The following is a 21,173-nucleotide window of genomic DNA, read 5'->3' as shown; positions in this document are numbered from 1 at the left end:
AGAAAATCAGTGCAATCAATCATATGAAAAATTTCCTTAAAAAATAATTTTTTATTTTATTTTTTATCAACCGAGTGATAAGCAAATTCTTTTCAATCAAGGTTATTTGATTAGATTTTTTTGCTGAAAATTAAATAGACAATTTTACTCAATAATCTAAATAGTCATTTATTTCTTAAAATTTTGTAACTTTTCAGTCTTTTCACTTATTTTTAAAAATAAATCTAAAAAGTTAAATAAACTTTTTTTCCAGAATCAAATAAATAAAAATAAGAAAAAATGCAAAGAAGAGAGAAATGTACAATCACAAGTGAATAGAGTGAAAGAAAAAATGATATAAAATAGTTCATTTTGATGTCAGTAAGAAATTCTGGCCAAATACACCAAATTATAAAATGATTTTATTAGTTTAGACACTTGTAATTAAATTAATAAAAAATAAAGTTTGAGAAACTGAGAGGGTTAAATGTACAAAGTTCAGATACTAATTGATCCTCCAGAATAGAAACATCACCCTCCTATTTCTATCTAATAGGAGAGAATGGTATCAACATTTCTCTGTTGTAACTGTGCCTAGTCAAACTTGGGAATAACACGCTATTTTTGACATAAAAATAAAATTTCTTCCAAACATGTGCAAAAGAAAAACCTCTTGCATACGTTTACACTAAAGGTTAAAAATGCAGTAAGAACTTAAGCAGTTGGATTCCCAATCTTCACCCATTTGTCACTACCAAAAGTTCCATCATCTTAAAGATTCCAAGCACTCGAGATTTAAGAGTCCCCAAAAAGGATCAACCGATATCAATCATCTTCTTTTGGAGAATGATCAAAGTCTGCAGAAACAGTTTTCAGCCGGATAAGCACAGCATTCCCCATTTTGTACTACAAAAAGTTCTCTCATTTTAAGATTTTGAGAGCTTGTTTATGTGTCCCCACAAGGATCACTGATGATCAATCGTCTTCTTTTGGAGAATGACCTGACAAATCTACAGAAACAGTTCTTAGCTGGATAAGCTCTGCAATCACCTTTGGCGGCTGTTTCATTAATCTTTCCTGCTCAGACGGTTTCTTGAGCAGTTCTAGTTGTTCTAAATATTCATGCAACGTTTAATGCAAACAGGTCAAGGTTCACAACTATTCATTGAAATGAATGAATCACCACGTAAAGATACAACCGTGTATGCCAATGAATTATTTATGAAGAATATATATATTTATAGTGATTTCTTCACATGCTTGATTTATAATTGATAGATTGGATCAGGAAGTGCATGAATGAGCAGACTAACGACAATATTTGATGATTAACAACAGACAAGTTTTTGGCTAAAGGAAGACATTCAAGACCATAATAGATGGGTCGATGAGTCGGGATACAAGTGGTTCAGCCAAATGACTAACCTAAGTTTTTTAACTCTAGAAAACTATGGAAAGTTACCAAGCCCATTGGTTGTTTTCTCCTTAAATTCTCAATTCCTCTTCCATTAGTTTTTGATTTCATTTTGAAATCTCCATGTTTTTCTTAATAGGTTTTTGTAGTATTTAATTCTCTCATGTTGACTTCCTAATTCAGTTCTCTGGTTAATAATTTTTTCGACTTAAATTAAATAATCTTTTGTATATTAGTTTTCAATTTAATCATCAAAGCAACTTAGAATTTCTTTTTTCATTCTTTGCAGAAAAAGAAAAACAGAAAAATGAAGATCAATAAACATACAAACAATCCTTCTTATTCAAGCAGATTTCAGCAACTATTTTTCTTCGATATTGTGGTTTTCAATTGGTTTTCTTTTTGATTAATTAAAACCTCATGATTACAGTACTGTTTTTTTCTCGCTGATTAATTAACTGTGAAATCTCTCTCAATTAGTTTTCAAGTTTATTTTCAATTCAAATCTTTTGTTTACAATTTTTTTTTTTCTTTTTGATTAATTCACTTTGTGTTTTGGTGCTTCTTTTGCAATTATTCTTAAGAGTATCTTGGTGTGCAAATATTTTTGACATATTCCCACAACTTGTTAGCTTTGATGATTCTACTTCTACTAGTTTTTCAAATTGAGAAACAGGAAAGAGAGTTTCAAGGAGAAGAGGGCAAAAATGGAAAATTTGGCAGAAGGGCCACCATTTATTATTTTTAATTATAAACTTTAACCCTAATTTGCTTTCAGGGTGTAATTGCTACCAAAGTTACTAATTGAGGTATAGATGATACAAATGTCAATTTCGTGTGAAATTGGAACAGCTTTTCAAGATAAAATGAAATGCTAAATCTCTCAAATGTTTAAATTTATATTTTCTGCAAGGTGACTGCCCAAAGATTATTAATGCATTATTTAGCTTGTCACCCTTTTCTATAAATGATTTACTTACAAAGTAATAGAAGGGTAAGAGAGTAAAGCAATTGAGTTCCAATGGGTCAATTCCTTTCAAAATCAATGAGTGCATAATCTCTAGGGGATTGATGTAATTTTCATTCTTTGCCTTGTTTCTCTTTTGCTTGGCCTGATAGACAATTATACCCAAACTTTGGTGCCTTTTGCAATTGTATCTAATCTTTTGTTTTGGATAACCATTCTTAATTATTAAAAAAAGGAAATAATACCAACAACTAAGCCTATTAGCTAAACATTTTTTTTTTTAAAAAAAAAAAAAAGGAGAAAGGAGGTTAAAAATTATTTTTAATTTGAATTAATAACAAAATATTATTGAAGTATTATACTACTTTTTTTAAAAAATAACTTGTATGTAAGTTATAGTTGCAACTAAATTTTCAATTAGAGTAGAATTGTCAAAAAATAAAAATATGGTACAACAACAAAAAACTCTCAAAGTTTGGGATATATGTGCCTATTAGCTAAGCCCTTTTGATTTTCATAGGTTGAAGAGAATTTGTGAGCATATTATGCAAATGTTTCTAGAATTAACCACATGCTACTTACACCATGAAAGGATATTCTCTCCTCCATCCCTTTTCGTTAGCAAAATCAATGCGCTTCTGTAATCTGACCAGTTCTTTCTCAATCCACTGCAACAAAATCTTCCAAATAATGAAAAGGGAAAGAGAGAAGAAAAGTAATATAATAGCTTGTCTACCAAATGCAACAACAGCTGAAAACGATATCTTAAGGCTGAAAAAAACAAATAAGTAAATAGTGCAACATGGAAAGCCTTGTGCATTGAGACACTGCTCTTTATATGGGGACCAATCATAAAGTTTTCCTCAACAAAGTCATAATATTTGGAAAATAAGTTTTTTTCACACTATTCACATTCGAAAACAATGCAAAAAACTCACTCTCATGGCTGGGCCCTCACTCCCAATATGCAAATCTCTGATACCAACATATTGATGCATTAAAGCACTAGCTAGCAGACAAATAAATTTTAAACAGATAATAGATATTCAAAAAAATACAAAAGAAAAAGACCGAGTAACTTGCTGAACAAGGCTAGGACTTTTATATGTTTTATATGTCTAATTTACATTTAATGCCATCTTTCATTTCCCAACCAAAGGAAAAGAAAACTTATCCCACTGCCACTTTAAAAAAAAAAAAAAAAAAAAAAAGGTAGCCTATTGGAAAAAAGAAACCAGCCCGCTACAGTGGAAAATTAAAAAATAACAGAAAAGAACAACCTTTTCGCAGTGTCATCTCACTGTTGCAAATTGTTACAATGTTGCTAAACTATTAGATCCATGGTCACTAGCCACACTAATACTGCGCCCTCAAGCTTCTCCTACCTTCAAAACTTAGTATGTCAAATATCTTGCTTTCTTATATTTTCTTTTGGGAGTTTAATACTTTCTTTGTTAATTTCTTAGTTAGGAGTAGTATTAACTAGATCTCTAGAATCTATAAATACCTAAATAACCTGTTATTTTTCAAAATTTTGATGATGGAATAATAAGAAATTAATTTGAAAGGCTTAGTGCCTAATTTTTTCTCTATGTTTAGTCTTTCTGTTGTTTCTCCTACTACATGGGTACTGGTAACAACCATTTAAATACCAATTTCTTTCTAGATTCTACGTAAACTGGTATCGAAGTGAATTTGAACAAGATTTTGCGCTGGTTTTTCTTTAAATTGCTGCTTATTTTGTGATAACAGAGACTTCCCCTCTTCAGTTTTCCCATGTTAAAATGAACCAAAAAAAAAAAAAAAGAAATGCTTAAAACAAATTTGAGCAATGTCTTCATTGTCATTTGAAGGATTGCTTGAAGATTTGAATTTAAGGAAGCTCATCATTGTTCGTACTAGATAAAGAGCACTATGTGGATTCAAAGATTACAAGCTGAAGTTGGTGCTTACAGGGGACAAATTGAATGAGTTGCTTTACTAAGAGAAGTATATGTTGGTTGTTATGTTCACGCAACCAGGATCTTGTCACTGGCCTGCTAACAATAAAATCTGATTCAAAAGGTCAAACTTTTGTTTTACCACGATTCTTTCCTCGACGTATTGTTGCTAACAATTGCAAGCTCATTAAAAGGGGGCTCTAGCCTTAGACTCGATAGAGAGATCTATATCTCAATTTAGTTGAAAATAATTCTGCTTATTTCATTTCATGATTAAAGCCTCAAATTTATAGAGTACAAGTACTTACTAAAGTAATTCTACTAGAATAAGATCTTCTACCATAAATAAAATAGGAAACTAGTAAATGGCAAGACTAATAAATAGAAAGACAACTAAATAGGAAAATTATTAAATAGGAAATCTCCTACCAAAAAGAGAAATATGAAACTACTAACTAAGAAGACAACTAAATAGTTGATCTCCCACCAAAAGTAAAATGGGAAACTCCTAAATAGGAAGACTAAACTGCAACTTGCCGTAATTGCATCTCTAACGTTACTCCCCTCCCGGAGGAAGAGCTGGTCCTCAAGCTTGAGAACTGCTCCCAAGTTGAGTATGTTGCTGGCCCATAAATGCGTGGGAATCTGCATCCAAATCTAATATTTCTATCCAAAATAATTTTTTACACTAATGACCAATTGAATATGGTTCGTCACAAATATAGCACAACACTTTGGTCCGTCTTTCAGCCATTTCGACCCGGTTTAGTCGCTTCACAAAAGGAGTGGAAACACTACCAATGTTGTCCTTGTTGTCAATGCTTCTCCAATGTTATTGGTAGAATGAGCTATTGAAGGTGAGAATCTTTGGCTTGCAAATATTGAAGCACCCATTCTTGTATTTCCAACTTGCTCCAATTGTTGTTTCCTTTCAAAAGCTCTCGCCAGTTCATCGCAATAACCAAATTAGGTGGATTATGCATTTCGATATCCGACCTTATGGTTTCCGATAATCTGGCGTAAAAAGATTGACTTGTTGGTCATCCTTGACTGTTGTAGCCCTTGCTAAGAGCACCAGGAATTGCCTTTGGTACTCCACAAAACTTGTTTGTTTTAAATTGACTAATTCACCTAAAGGATTACCCTTCATGGGTGGACCAACACAAAGATTGCAATAGTGTTTGAAAACATCCCACGAGATTCCATGTTCTTCTTGCTCCAATCTATAATACCATAGTTGTGCTTCCCCAACCATATGGAATTCTGCTAGCCCACCTTATCAACCTCTTGCATTTTTTGATTAAGAAAAAATTGTTCACACCAGTGAAGCCAGCTTAATGCATCATCAAACCGATTATATGTAGGGAAATCCAATTTGGTGTATTGCGGAATTGTCACAGTAGCAGCACACGCCTCGAACCCTTCCGCAACTCCACCATTTTTGTTTTGTAGAGTTGACTTGCTACTTGTCACCTCGATTCCCTTATTTCAATTTCTGGTTGATCCGCTAAGAAGTTCCTGCACTTGCCGAGTTAGATTCTACAGCGGGGTTTCATGTCGAGATTCAACTTGGAGCATTCGAGCTTCATTATGTGCCTATAGTTCTTGTAAAAGAGCTTTGATCTCACTGGTTGAATCTCCTATGACGTTTGGCTCTGATATCAAGTTGTTATGTTCACTCAACCAGGATCTCGTCACAAGCCTGTTAATATAAATATGATTCAAAAGGTAAAACTTTTGTTTTACCACGAATCTTTCCTCGACCTATTGTTGCTAAAAATTGCAAGATCATTAAAAAGGAGCTCTAAACTTAGACTCATTAGAGAGTCTAGATCTCAATTTAGTTGAAAATAATTTTGCTTATTTTATTTCATGATTAAAGCCTCCAATTTATAGAGGAGTACAAGTACTTATTAAAATAATTCTACTAGAATGAGATCTCCTACTATAAATAAAATAGGAAACTACTAAATGGTAAGACTAGTAAATAGAAAGACAACTCAATAGGAAATTTATTAAATAGGAGATCTCCTACCAAAAAGAGAAATAGGAAACTACTAACTAAGAAGACTACTAAATAGTTGATCTCCTACCAAAAATAAAATGGAAAGCTACTACATGGGAAGACTAAACTGCAACCTGCCGTAATTGCATCTCTAACATTGTTCTTAAAAGAGCTCCCCTTATTATCTAAATTTTTAACCTTTAAAAATGATTAATTTCACTCATTGTTCTTCAAATTATTGTTAGTTCACTTTATAGGTCCTCGGTTTCAATTTTGTAACAAAAAAAAAAAATTTATGGGCCCATTCATCTCTTCTACCATTTCATGTCTTGATATATTTATTACCATAAGGCTGCTAGGGCTGCCATTACCAACGGAGGCAAATACAAAGAAACCATGACTTGTGGCTCCAAAGGAACCAAAAGCAATAATGAGATCTTTTTACCATGTAAACAATCCTTTCCACTTTGCTAGTCTTTGGATATTAGGATGTAGCTATAAACAGAACAGAATGGAGGTAAAAATGATTTGTGTAGCAAACCCTAGTTAGTTAATGTTACCGATTTTACCTTTGTCCTATTTATTAACATATCAAATGATTTTAAAATTCCCCTTCAAAAAAATATTTTTTTTTTTTGTACAAAAAATATTTCAAAAATTTTCCAACCTATACTTTGCTTCGCATTGATATTAATTTGATCAAAGCGTATACTTGAAATAAAAGATTCAAACCCAACTAGTTTGAAACTAAGGCTTGGTTGTTGTTGTATTATCCTTCAGTTGGATCAATGACCAGTCCTACGCTAGGTTGATGTCTAGGCTAGTTGCAATAACTATGTTCTGCTGTCTTAAAGAAGTGAAAAAAAACACTACAGAAAACAATTAACATTTTCAAACAAAGCTAGCATAAGTAAATGACACTTACATCTTTGGTTATATGCTCATGCAAACATTTAGCCTTCTGTTCAAGCTCCATCTATCAAACAAAAATGTTCATGTTATTTTATGGAGTAAACCAAATCTTTATTCATATTGGTAAATAAAAGGGTACAAAAGTTGGTACATGATGAAAGTAGTTATACTTACATATCATACTCCATGTAACCATCCTCTTCTATCCAATTAAACTTTTTTCTCTAGTTAGGAAGCAAGAAAAGCTTGTATAGTAGGCATTGGATTGATTGAAAAAATATTCTTTGGGCTAGACTATATCTTATAACTTTTCTATTTGACTAAAAGAGTTATTCCCCTGACATGAAGTACTAAGGCCTCCATGAAAACTATTTCAAAATTCTTTGCCAACAACCAAAAGAAAGAGATAAAACTAGATAATATCAAAGCCAATTCTGATTCTTTTCTTTTCCCTCTTTCATAGGTTTGCTTTTCTCCAGTATTCAATTTGAAGGTATTGTTTAAATAATGACATATTACATGTATAATTTAAGCTACTTGAAAAGAAATCATTTGACTTAGAGCTTGAGTTAACAAAAAGTTTACTCAAGTTTAAACCAAATAATTTAGGGTTTCCCATAACAAGGAGTCAAAAATTCAAATTCAAGCATCTCAAGCATACCATCAAGCTCCATGTGTGAAAAATATAACTCAATTGAGTTTGAGTTCAATTTTAGCTTTCAGTTTTCAGTAGAATTGACTTAGATCAATCCTCAAGCATTAGATAAAAATAGCAATGCTTGGTGATAGAATCGATGCTTAAAATTAATCAACGTTTTGCAAACGAAGTTGTGTATATATCTTGAATTTGACTGTCTACTTGTCCTCTCAATCTATATAAATCAATTATTAATTCACAGATACTTACAGCAGTAGGCTTTTTGAGTAAGCCCATTTCCACTATTTGTCTCAAATCATCAATCTCTTCCTGCAAATAATAGCACGGGATTTTAAAAAAATAAAATAAAATAAAAAGGACTTATGGATGGACTCAATTCACGCTACGAAATGAAACTTAAGCAACATCTAATAACTAAAAACAGACTAACAGAAAAGTTGAAACGTAATAAGAAAGAAATTTTCAACACATAAGGGTTGTAGAATATGATTTAAAAATGATGAGTGCAAATGACAGGTTGCATTAGCATTGACATGATCACTTGATTTGTTATAGGACTGAGCATGGTAAAATCGGGTAACTATTGAGAAATGAATTTGTTAAAACCATGTTTAAGATAACTCAGTTTGCAAATTAGCTTCATAAAATACTGAAGGACATATTACAAGTCTATAGATTTACTTACAATTACAAATCAGGACAACATTTTCTGAAAATGAATCCTTCCATCAAATCCATAAATTCTAAAAAATGTTAAAACCTAATTGTAGCCCAAGTATTGTAGCTAGTTGCTGACATAAGCATGATGTTAGCAGGAAGTCAACATTTTTCATATGCAATAACAGCAATTCCCAGTAATTTTTTACTCTGTTGCAAGATTGATCTAGGATTAAGTGGTGATTCAGTCGGAATACATATACTTTCCCTGTAATTACTCAGATATCATGTTAATTAGGCTACTAATGACCAAAACAGAAATATAGACCATCAATTTAGCAAAGTGTTTTCAATTGTTATTTTTCTTGGACGATGCACAACCATTACAGCTGTTACAGTTTTTACATTTTTTTTATTTTTTTATTTTTTTATTTTTGGCTTCAAAAGGATTTATAGCACCAGCCATGTGACTTGACATTGCAATACTGAAATCCAGCAAACAGCGAGTCTTATTGGAAGCCTCAACATGTTACAGACTGCGTGATAGGGTGGCTGTAGTTTAGTTGTTAGAATTCTGCATTATGGATGTAGAGACCTGGGCTCAAATCCCAGCAGCTCACACTTTTCATCCGCCAAAAGACAAAAGAAATACCATGTAAGAGGTGCTGGAAAAAAAAAAAAAAAAAAAAAAGCACCTGCAAAGGTTAACACATCATCTTAACTGTTAAACAGCGTACAAGTCAACTTATAGTACTGCTTGGTGCATAAGCATAAGACAGCATTTAACAAGCATTCCAGCTAAAAGAAAGTTTAGTGTTATTGTAATGCATCATGGAGCATCTGATAACAATGAGTTTGTCATCCTTAGAGCAGGAAGAGTTTAATTACCTCGGAAAAGTCAAAATCTGATAGCATGGAAACTTGAACATCTTTTGGAATAGTGGAAAGTCTTAGAACAATTTCACTATTGGTTTTATCAGTTTTTGAGGTGTGCTTTATTCCTGAGAAGCAAATATAACAATAGAATGAATCCAAACAATTCAAAGAAAAATATAAGCCACCACCCAAGTCTTATAGTGATAATTAAATGCTCTAGTAGACAGGAATGCCTAATTACAGCTAAATTACCTGTTACTTGCAAAAGCTGGTGAGAATTTCTCTGCATGCAGTCTCTTGGATCATTCTTTACTCTCACAAAACTTCCCACTACCTTGCTCCCAAAGCTTTCAGGATCCTTTAACAGCTCCTCCACTAAGCTCCTTCTTAGGTAGACAAGTTTGATATTATCAGAAATAATAGATGCAAAACAGCTTTCTTGGACCCTTGGATCTGCTTCCATCTCTTTAAATTTTTACCAGAGCTCTCAGTTCTCTGTTTCTTGTGAATTTGCAAGGTTTTTTCATTCTTTTCACGGGAAAAGCTTTCAACTTCATCCCATTTTTCATCCTCATCTGATGAAACTAAGTTCTCAACAAAGTGGACTTCCAGAAGATTATATAATTTATTCTTGTTCATAGATTTCCTCCTAAAAACTGAATAAAGCTTGTCATCACAAAGGATCCTCTTCCTTTTACTTGGATCTAAAAGTCCTTTTTCTTTAATGTATTCACAGATGATTGAATGAACATCATACTGTGATAACTCTTTTGTTGTATCTTACCAAGATATCTAAGAAACTCAATAGAGGCTCTGATCCCCACCCCATAAATTCCAATGCCTTGGACCCCTTCCCTTTTCCAGTTGTTCCAAATCTTCAGCATCACCCAGATCGCTATCAGAGTTTATCAGTACTATGTCTTTTTTGCCTTTGCCAAATGTATTTGATTTGAAGCTGTACTTGGAAGATTGACCCTTCTTCAACCTGGCATCTGCGGAATAGACATCATCCAAACTCAAACCTTCATCTTCTTTTATGATGTCCCAATATTCCAAGAACAGGCATTCATATGTGTTTCGGTCTCTTAAATCTATCTTGCCCTGCAAATTAACAATTCTTCAGTGAAAAAGAAACAATCACCAAGCAAAGAAAAAGAAACTTCATCAAGAAAAAGAAGAGAGTATATCAATATTCTAGAACTCTTAGTTCAAAATCTGATGTCCCTATTTGAATTTATTCAGCTTTAGATTTAGAATTAGACTAGCCACTTATCATAAATTTCCTCTTTTGCCTTTTGTTAGCTGGTCTGAACTTTGTCAATAATAATTTAGCAAAAGTAAATTACTGGTATATGTTACTAATAGATGACAAAGCCTCAAGCTATTTTCCTAGTGAGAAAATTTCATCAAGTATTGAAAAATATCACAAGGATAACTAAAGCTTATAAAACTAATTTTTAAACAATTTAATGGTATCTAGAATAATTGCTTTTCAACAAAGTTTTAGAAAAGTTGTGAGTAATAATATACTTGAAAACAAAGATGGTAGAGAAGAGCAGAGATGAGAAATGTATGTTACTGGCCATAATACATTGCTTTCCCTCCAAAAGATCAGAAGATCAATTTACAGTGCAACCCAACAATATTGCTATAATATGTATAATTGAATTTGGAAGTAGTATATGCTACAAGATAAGAAATCCATTTCCTTCTTCTCTCTCTCTCTCTCTCTCTCTCTCTCTCATTAACTAAACATCTATGTATTGCTGAAGTTCAATGAATCATGTTTGTGTTTCACAATCTTTTAGATCTGAATAACATAAATGCTCCACTGACAGAACGAAAAGCTGAGTTGTTCAATCTTAAATATAATTCTTTCTGTTTCTTTATCATCATTTATTGGCATTGACAAAAACCATATTCTCTACAGATTACCCAAACATAAGCCATCAGCTGCTACTAGTTATATACAAGTACTACGTTTGGCATTTCTGAAAGGCAACATGTAGCCTGAGAAAAGCAGTATTCAACAAGCAACTCCATTTTGCTAATTTAAAAATATGAAGCCTTCAAGAATTCAGATATGTCTATAGCACTTACAGGATAACTTACATACCCCATCAGCATTCAAATCTTCTTTTTCTTCTACAAACAACACAAGCTCTAAACACTCGGTACATAGTCCTTTCTTCCCTCTAACAGGTGCAAACTCAGCAGCACCGGTGCAATGTCCACATACAGCATTAGGACAGCAGTAGCAATAGAACTTTGGGGATTTATGGCATATTAGACAAGAATGCCGATCTGAAATTAATTAAGTATATCAATTATAAGGACAATGGCACATAAGTTTGCTGAAAATATTCTCCTATAAAAATTAGTTGCAAAAAGATTTCCTATAATATTCAACCATGAAAAGTAGCTGAGGAACAAGAAAATAAATTAAGGCTCCATTCTTTCACTGAAAATGACTTCCTATGGAATTATGTCCTCTATTTGAGAAAACAAATTATTTTACAGTCTTTATTTGTAACAATTAAAATATGCAAAATATTATTTTTTTTGGCATTTGGAATAATGTCTGGAAAAATTTATTTTCCCCCAATGAACAAGATTATGAGAACAGTTCAAACCTATAACAACCATATTTTTCCATTTGATTTTAATAAAGAGACAATTAGAGAAAACAAGCAAAAAATCAGGTAAGCATTGCCAATATTGAAGTGGTTGATGGATTAGTGACAATGGACCAAGATGATTATCTTGTGGAGTTTTTTAATCTATTTTATGGTTTGTAAAAATCTAAAGTATAACTTCTCTTTTTCCACATAGACAATCAAAACTAGAAGAAATGGGAAAACATTTTCCACAAAACAAACAGAGCCTACGATAGTAACATGGCTTTGCCATTACCTGCACACATGCCAAAGCCAAACTTATCCTTGTTACATGCTTAACAATGAATGGAATACAATCGTCAAAATGTCATGTCATATTAATTCAATGAGTAATATGAGTGTCTTACCACAAGTCCAGCGTTCTCCAGTCTCTGTAAATGAATCATCTTTTCCCACACACCTTGGATGATAAACCTTCAAACAATCACTGAAGAGAGGAGACAAAGTTACTAGTGTAATGTAGACAGCATTTTATGTTGAGACATGTAGTGCTGAATCCATAGAATTTGTCTGTGTGGGCAACACTATTATCATATATAAAATTCTAGATAAGTACAATAAACACATGCCAACTGGGCGCGCAAACATATGCATTTGCAAATAAACACAAGAATTTAACAAAACCATCCTTTTCAAATTTTCAGCAAACACATATATGTAAAACTCACAAATATTATGCAAATTAAATCAACACATGAACATTAATAGCATTATTTTTTCACAAGAAAAAATCTTGTTTTTCTTTTTACTTATTGATGCAGATGCATATTTCTTTTCATAAAATTTCACATTATAACCTAAATGAAACAGGGGACAAGAGAGACGAAGTTCTAAATATTGGTTTCACCATGGTTAATATGCAGCAGAATCAGACAAGTAGTGAGTGATATTGTTGAAAAGATAGGGCAGAGAACAAACTCCAGAACACACACAGGTTCTGAAATTCAACCTCAAATAGGAGATATATATATATAATATATATATAGCGCTCTATTTTACAAGATAAATAATATAAAAACTAGATGACATCCATGAAGAATCCATACTTAGGTTACTTGGACACTCAAAAAATAAACTTACCTTCTACCTAACCCCACTAGTAGACTTGCCAACAAGAACGTACATAATAACTAGAGTATCCAAATATTCTCAATCTCCAACACTCCTTGAGAATTTTCTGTGATACTCCAACCATTTCCTTAAAATCTCAATCTTGCCATAGGAATCTGCAATTACGTCTTCAAACATATAATACACTAGGTGAATCACTTGGTTCTTTCTGCAACTTAGGAAATGAAATTTCACACTATGATTGGATCTTCCATGTTGGACAGTATTGCTATCTCTTGTGAAGAATTAAAGTCTTCATCTTTCTTCTTATTTTTCTGAGTTAAATTTGCATATATTATACACAAAAGAGAAGAGAGAAAAAAATCAACAAAAAAACACATAATTCAACACCTAAATCAAACACAATCAAATCTAAATCATATACAATCACACGAGCCAATACTCCTCAAGTTGGTGCATAGATGTTGCACTTGCCCAACTTGCAAACTAAGTTATGAAAAGGGTTTGCTATTGAACCCTTTAGTAAATACATTAGCAAAGTTGATTATTGGTGGTCGCATGAGTAAGCTTGAAGAGACCCTGGATAATTTTTCTTTTATGAAGTTCCTGTCAATCTCTACATTCTTCGTATGATCATGCTGAATTGGATTTTGTGCAAAATTAATAGCAGCTTTGTTATCACAAAATAGGGATGAATTCTCTCCTTTAGAAATTTGCAGTTCTTCCATTAACTTCTTTAGCCATAATATCACATGCACCTTGATGCGTGGTTCTATATTCAGCTTCAGCACTTGAACGTGCTACCACATTCTGCTTTTACTTCTCCAAGTAACTAGGTTTCCTCCAACAAAGGTACAATAACCAGAGGTTAATCTCCTATGATCAGGAGAGCCAGCCCGATCAGCATCAGTAAAGGTTTCAATTTAGTGACCATGCTTAATGAAAACTAAATATTTTCCAAGTGCAGATTCTAAATATCTTAAAATGCAAAAACCACTTCTAGATGAGAACTGCGAGGATCATGCATGTATTGGCTAACTAAACTTTATAGAATAGGTTACATTTGGTCTAGTGTGTGGAAGACAAATCAGACTTTGATGTCGACTTAGATCAACTGAGTCTCCCGCTCCTGTTACGAATTCCCTAACTATATTATTGTTATTTTTTTGCATTATTATTATTTGTATTATTATTATATTAGTTTAGTCTATCCATAATAATATGAATGAGACTTTAATGATTCTATTGATCTATGACAGTGCATACAAATATTCCTTGAATAACTGGAGTTGTAACACTAAAGATTAGTTTCTAATTGTAAATCTCAAATTCCTAGGCCAATAGCCTTCTTGCGCGAGAAATCTTCTTTTCATCGTCTCCAATTACAACCATATCAGCAACATTGAAAGTCTCCTTTCACCAGCAGTTCATCTACATACAAAGCTACAATAAGTTGCTTCTCACCTTTACTTTCTCTTACATATAAAAAATAGCATCATTCTTTCTCCTCCCAAAGCCATGCTCTAAGAAGTAATCACTGAGGGGCCTTCTTTAGCTTGTACATCATCCCCTCTTCTAAAACCTTCAAAACCATCAAGTCACTCCAAAGAGCTTTTTTAAGCAAGCAATCCAAAGGTTTCCCATCCAGTGACACATTTGCCATCCCTTTTAAGCAGCAATCAGCACTTGTATCTTAATGGTGTCATGCTTCTCTACTAGTGTAAATATGTCGGCATAGTTCTCCCCAGTTGGTGTGCAAACATTTGCCAACTTCAAGTCTTAATTATAGTTTCACCATATAACTTTTAGAAGTCATTTGACGAAGTAAAGAACAATTCATACTATCTCTATCAAACATTGCACCTTCAGATTTCTGTTTTCTTTTGTAGACAACATTCTGACCTAGAATGTAGTTTATTGTTACCTGTTGCTGAATTCACAAATCTTCACAGAATTTGTGAATTCTATGAAAGTATACTCGATTCTATTATCAGATATCACATAAGTCAATTACTTGAAAAGAGATAACTCGAGATTAGTATAGATGATATAAAACCAAGTCATCCTTGTAAAATCATCAATGAACATCTGTGTGCACAATCTAAATATCTTCTTAGCTGTCCAAGCTTTACCGATTGGCAATTTGAAAAGCTTTCTATATAGTTTCCATAATGGCAGCATCCATAAACTTCATACTAAAAAACTGTCACTAAAACCATTTGAACACATAAATGTCATAGAATTTTTAGGTTGTAATTCCCAACCTATTATGCCACGTCTTAGGATTCAGCAAATAAATTCCAATTGAAAGGTTAACCATTGTCAACCAATTTAACTTAGCTATCTCAGCACCATTTGGGCAAAGAAAAATTGCGGACAACCCATTTTATTAAAAATATTTATATTATTATTTGATATTGATATGCTTAATAATAAATAAAATAAATACTAGTATTAAGTGAATACTAATAAACAAAGAATGGAAAACAATATCATACATACACGCACAGCAGATTTTTCTTTTTTCCCTTTTCAAGAGAACACACGTGGGACAACGACAAGATACGTCCTATCAAAATCATGCAATTTTGACAAGCATATTTATAAATTTATAAATAAATAAAATATCTAAATCTAAAAAAACGATGAATAATTTCCCATTATACACCAAAAAAATGATGAATAAGTAAATGTAAATGATATTAACTAAGAATTAAAATATAAATTCTTCAATTAAAAATATTAGATGTATATATATAGTATTCAATTTATCAAAAGCGAAGAAAGAAATAACAAGACAAACAGTTGAGAAATTATTCTAATCCAACCGCTCAGAGGTTCAACCGGTTCGAACCGGTTGAAGCCAGAACAGAAATTAAATTAATATGAAATAATAAAAAGAATACATGCATATATAATATTTAATATAAAATAAGTAATATAAAATAGCAAAGGTACAATGACAGAAGGCAACAAAATCTGAAAAGACAAACTATGCTTCAAAGGAAGAAAATGCTCCAAAAAAAAAAAAAAAAAAAGAGGAACAAAGAAAAGGATTATGCAAAACCAAAACACAACAAGTAATGGGTTGGAAGAGGAACAAACTGACGGATTGTCGCATAGAATTAGGTCTCCGCCGTCTTTGCAAACGAAGCACCAATCTTCAGAGTCTCTTTCTTTAACAATGTGTCGTTTCTTCTTGCCCCCCTTCATCGCAAAAATGCAAAAATCCAAGTGGAATCGGACACTGCTGACTGCTGACTGCTGGCGCTGCGCTTAGGTTTATTTATATTACAAGACATTAGACATTCTTGGTGGATGAACGTTTCCTTTTTCTTCCCTTTCTAGGCCATCTGAAACTTCGGATTCCAAAAATAGCCCTATCTGCAATGCAACGCTATTTCAGTTATTAGTATTAACTTTTGAGGGTAGAATGGCAACAGCGGATATTTGCGAAAAGGATCCAGACTCATTAACAAATTTCCCTATTTTGTAGTCATTTCCAATTCAATCATTTAATATTACAATCCAATTAAATTTACTATAATAATATTACTTCAGTTCCCAAATTCTTTCAATTTACTATATTTAATTTTAATTAATAATTTATATCTATATAGATAGATATAATTTTTGGCTTAATATATAAATTCACCCATCACTAAAAAAAACGCACAATTGCGACCGATTTTTGACACCGACTTAATTCGGTCGCAATTTTGCGACTTATAAGCCATCGGTCGCAAATTTTGACGCTTGAAAATTCCCACGAGAAGGGTTAATGATTTGCGACCTGTGTACTACGGATTTGCGACCGATTTTGCGACCGATGTGCGACTAAGTGTTCTTCTGTCGCAAAATTTCGCGTGTCAAAAATGGGGCAAAGTTCTAAGACCGATTGGAGACTACATTGTGACCGATTTTTTGCGACCGATATATTAGTCGCAAATCGGTCGCAAATTTTGAGCCTAGTCAAACGACGTCGGCTCATTAAAAAATTGCGACCGATAGTTATAAAATTTGCGACCGATGTGTCGGTCGCAAAATTAGAGCTTTTTAAGCGTCGGGCCCTCTCTTTTTTTCTTCTTCTTCTTTCTCTCTTCTCCTTCTCCTCTCCTCTCCTCCGTCCGCAGCGCCGCTCCGGCCCCTCCTGACACCGTTCCAGCCCGCCTGACGCCGCCAGCCTCGCTCGCTTTGCACTCCGGTCAGCCTGTTTCGAAACAATCTGAGGTTAGTTTTATTTTGCGATTAATTTTTTCCAATTTTTTTTTTCGATTTTATTTGTTTTATTGTATTAAGTTATGGTTGATTTGTATATAGAGTTGTGATTAGAATTTTTTTTAGGGTTACTGTATTCTTATTATTATTATTATTATTATATTATATTATATTATTATTATTATTATTATTATTGTTGTTGTTGTTGTTGTTGTTATTATTACTAATATTATTAATATTATTATTTATTTGTGATTGTTATATTATTATTATTATATATTATTATTATTTTATTATTATTATACTGTCTATTATATATTATTATTATATAATATATTATATTATTATTAGTATTATGTTGTTGTTATTATATATTATTAATGTTATTATTATTATTATTGTGATTGTTATTTATTATTATTAGTATTATTATTGTTATTGTTGTTATTATTATTATTAGATTATTGTTGTTGTTATTAAATATTATTAATGTTATTATTATTATTATTGTGATTGTTATTATTATATTATTATTAGTATTATTGTTATTGTTATGTTGTGTATTATTATGATTAGTATTATTATATTAGTATTATTGTTGTTGTTATTAATATTATTATTCTTAATGTTATTATTATTATTATTGTGATTGTTATTATTATTATTATTATTAGTATTATTGTTATTGTTATTGTTGTTGTTATTATTATTGGTATTATTGTTACTGTTGTTGTGTGTTATTATTATTATTATTGTGAATGTACTTGTTATTATTATTATTAGTATTATTGTTAATGTTGTTGTTGTTATTTTTTATTTTAATTTAACATATATATATGCAACTTAAATAAATTAAAAATTGAGAGTTTCAGTCAACAAAAAGCCGTAATTATATTGTTACATATTTATTTAAAAAACGAAAAAAAATTTAAAAATTGTTGCTATATATAAAATTAATAACCCTTAATATCCAAGCAAATAGATAAATATCATTTTATCATACAAATTTGACTAAATTGAATCGAATAAAATAGAACGCGCCATTAATATTTAGGAAGAACGACATTTGGAGATACATTCGAGTGATATCGAGCGATAAAAATTTTAATTTTCAAATTACATTAATTTCTGCAATTTTACCGATGGTGATAATGAAATTTAGCAACAAAATTGAATGTGATTAGTGAGAACGCCAAATTTTTTTCCTTATTCAATCTCTATTTTTATTTATCTTTTCTAAAAAAACATTTTATTCATTAAAAATTGCATTTTCTTTTTGCTTTAAAGTTCTATTTTATTAATATAAAATCTAGTAATCAATACATATAAAACTATTGTAAATATATAGTAGAATGATTTTTACAGTTGTTATTAGGAGAGAAAAACAATATTTTAAAGGTTCTAAATATATTGTGGTTGATTTATTATATATATTTTTGTTAGGACTTTTAATGAAAAATGTGAAATTAACATTTAGTAGTTTTTCTTATTTCAACATTTATTTACTAAAAAAATTGTTGAATGTATAAAAAAATAAACTCATTTTATCCATCAAAATTTCTCATCAAATCAAAGTGAAAAAACTAAAATACCTTTCACAAATCATCAAAGTTTAAAATTGAACCGAAATAATTAAATTATTAAAAAAATTTAATCAAACTTTGATAGATACTTTAGTAGACCATTTCAAAGTCTGCAACCATTCGGAAAAGTTTCAAAGTTTCAAAGCAAGTGTCATTTCAAATATACAGAATATAAATATTATGGGATTGAAAATGAAAGCAATTTTCTTTTTATTATATAATATTTTACATTTTATTCAAGTTAATCGAAAAAGAAATATAAAAGAAATATGCAAATGCGATGTGTACTTAAGAGTTTTCAGTTTTCAATATATGCTCCAAACTACAAAAACTAATTGTAAATATCTTAAATCAGTGTATACGTAGTTGATGCATAAAAACTAACTCTGTGAAAGTACTGAACAAAAATAATAACAAGTACAAAAACTAATTGCTCCAATTTTTTTTTTTTTTTGAAGAATAATTGGAATGTATATAAATAATTTTTGTGTGTTTAGGTTATTACATGTTCTTAATTATTGGCAACTTTTCTTGAGAAGTTTTGGCTGTGTTTTTCTTTATTTTATATTATTGTCGTTATTTTTCTTAAATATGTTTTTGACTTAAATGAATGATGAGTTTGGATTGGAGGCCTAGTAGTGGCCATTTGCCTTTGGAGAATGTTGGTATGATATAGAAGTGTTTATTGATTTGTTTTTGTATTTGAGATTTGATTGTGTTGTGCCGAAATGCTGCCGAATTTTTTTCCCAAAAATTCAATATGTAGAATAGTACACTTACCTTTATTACAGTAGTCTTTGTATTCAATAAATGAACTTAGTGATTTTACATTTATATATAGTTACCCTTATTATAGAAATAACCTTAGTTACTTATAAGTATTGTAAATTGAACATTACATTAGGTGCATGTTTTAAGGATGGTTTAGACTAATGCAATTACATGACACGACCCTTTATAAACACATTGTTAATTAGGTAAAAAAAATGCAAAATAATCGAGATTGGATGTACTGGAGGTTCGAGGTCAATGGGATATTAAGACAAGAGTTCCTGCAAGGATTGGAGGCGTTTATACAGTTTGCAGTTGGTAATCCCAGTTTTATGGATGGTAATAAGTTGAGGTGTCCATGTAATCACAAGAAGTGTCGAAATCGAGCCTTCTTAGACATCGATACAGTGAAACTTCATTTGTGCAAACATGGGTTCGTGGAAAATTATTACGAATGGATACATCATGGTGAAGCTCGAGTTGCCAGTGGTCAGGCCACTCCATTCCGGTAAGTTTAGAAGTTCAGCCTTATCAATTTCTGTATGGTAATCAATGCAATGATATGGTAATCGATGCGAGTAGAGTACAATGTGAATGGGATAATATGGAGGAATCGCCAAACGTAGCAGCACAACAATTGTTTGACATGCTAAGTGCAGCTAACAGTGAACTGTGGCCTGGATGCAAGAATCATTCAGTTCTGTCTGTTGTTGCACGATTACTACACATGAAAGCGGAGCACCATTTTTCAGAAAGGTGTTACGATGATTTTGTGCAGTTAGCAAAAGAAATGTTGCCTGAAGGCCATTCAATGGTTGATAATTTTTATCGGACAAAAAAATTAGTTCGGGGGTTGGGACTACCGGTAGAAAAGATTGATTGCTGTCGTAATAATTGTATGATATTCTGGGGTGTTGACTCGGAATTCAGAGAATGCAAGTTTTGTAATCTTCCAAGATATCAACGGGGGTCAAGGGACTGGTAGAGAACAAAAGAGAAGGCTTTCAAGAAGATGTATTATTTCCCTCTTATTCCTCGCCTTCAAAGGTTATATGCATCTAAGGCGACAGCTGAACACATGACATGGCATGCTTTGCATGAATATGAGGATGGTATAATGACTCATCCGTCAGACTCTGAAGCGTGGAAACATTTTGATAACATTCATCCTGTGTTTGCTGCTGATATGAGAAACGTGAGATTGGGGCTTTGTACTGATGGGTTTCAGCCGTTTGGCCAATCAGGACAGCAATATTCATCATGGCCTGTCATTGTGACACCGTATAATCTACCACCGTCAATGTGTATGAAAGATGAATATATGTTTTTGTGTGTTATTGTTCCTGGGCCTACTAATCCAAAACAGAAAATTGATGTGTTTCTGCAGCCTTTGATTGCTGAACTTAATTATTTATGGGAATATGGGGTTGAAACATTCGATGTT

General features: G+C 31.8%; 1 protein-coding gene across 1 annotated transcript; it reads right to left on the bottom strand.

The window, feature by feature from the left end:
- Positions 1-379: 379 nt before the first annotated feature.
- On the bottom strand, positions 380-16,405 carry LOC105647951 (uncharacterized protein At5g08430). Its single transcript, XM_089716787.1, is given in 12 exon segments — positions 380-989; positions 2,943-3,028; positions 7,231-7,281; positions 8,125-8,184; positions 9,421-9,533; positions 9,661-9,879; positions 9,882-10,189; positions 10,191-10,263; positions 10,266-10,509; positions 11,525-11,712; positions 12,434-12,513; positions 16,267-16,405. Coding segments are annotated over 12 exon segments (1,590 nt in total). The 5' UTR covers positions 16,371-16,405; the 3' UTR covers positions 380-925.
- Between the last annotated feature and the right edge of the window lie 4,768 nt (positions 16,406-21,173).

Source organism: Jatropha curcas, unplaced genomic scaffold (assembly GCF_041381405.1).
Source record: "Jatropha curcas cultivar XTBG-Jc1 unplaced genomic scaffold, XTBG_Jcur_1.0 HiC_scaffold_38_pilon, whole genome shotgun sequence".
Lineage (NCBI taxonomy): Eukaryota > Viridiplantae > Streptophyta > Magnoliopsida > Malpighiales > Euphorbiaceae > Jatropha > Jatropha curcas.
The sequence above is the reverse complement of the archived record's forward strand: the minus strand, read 5'-3'. Positions and strand labels throughout refer to the sequence as shown.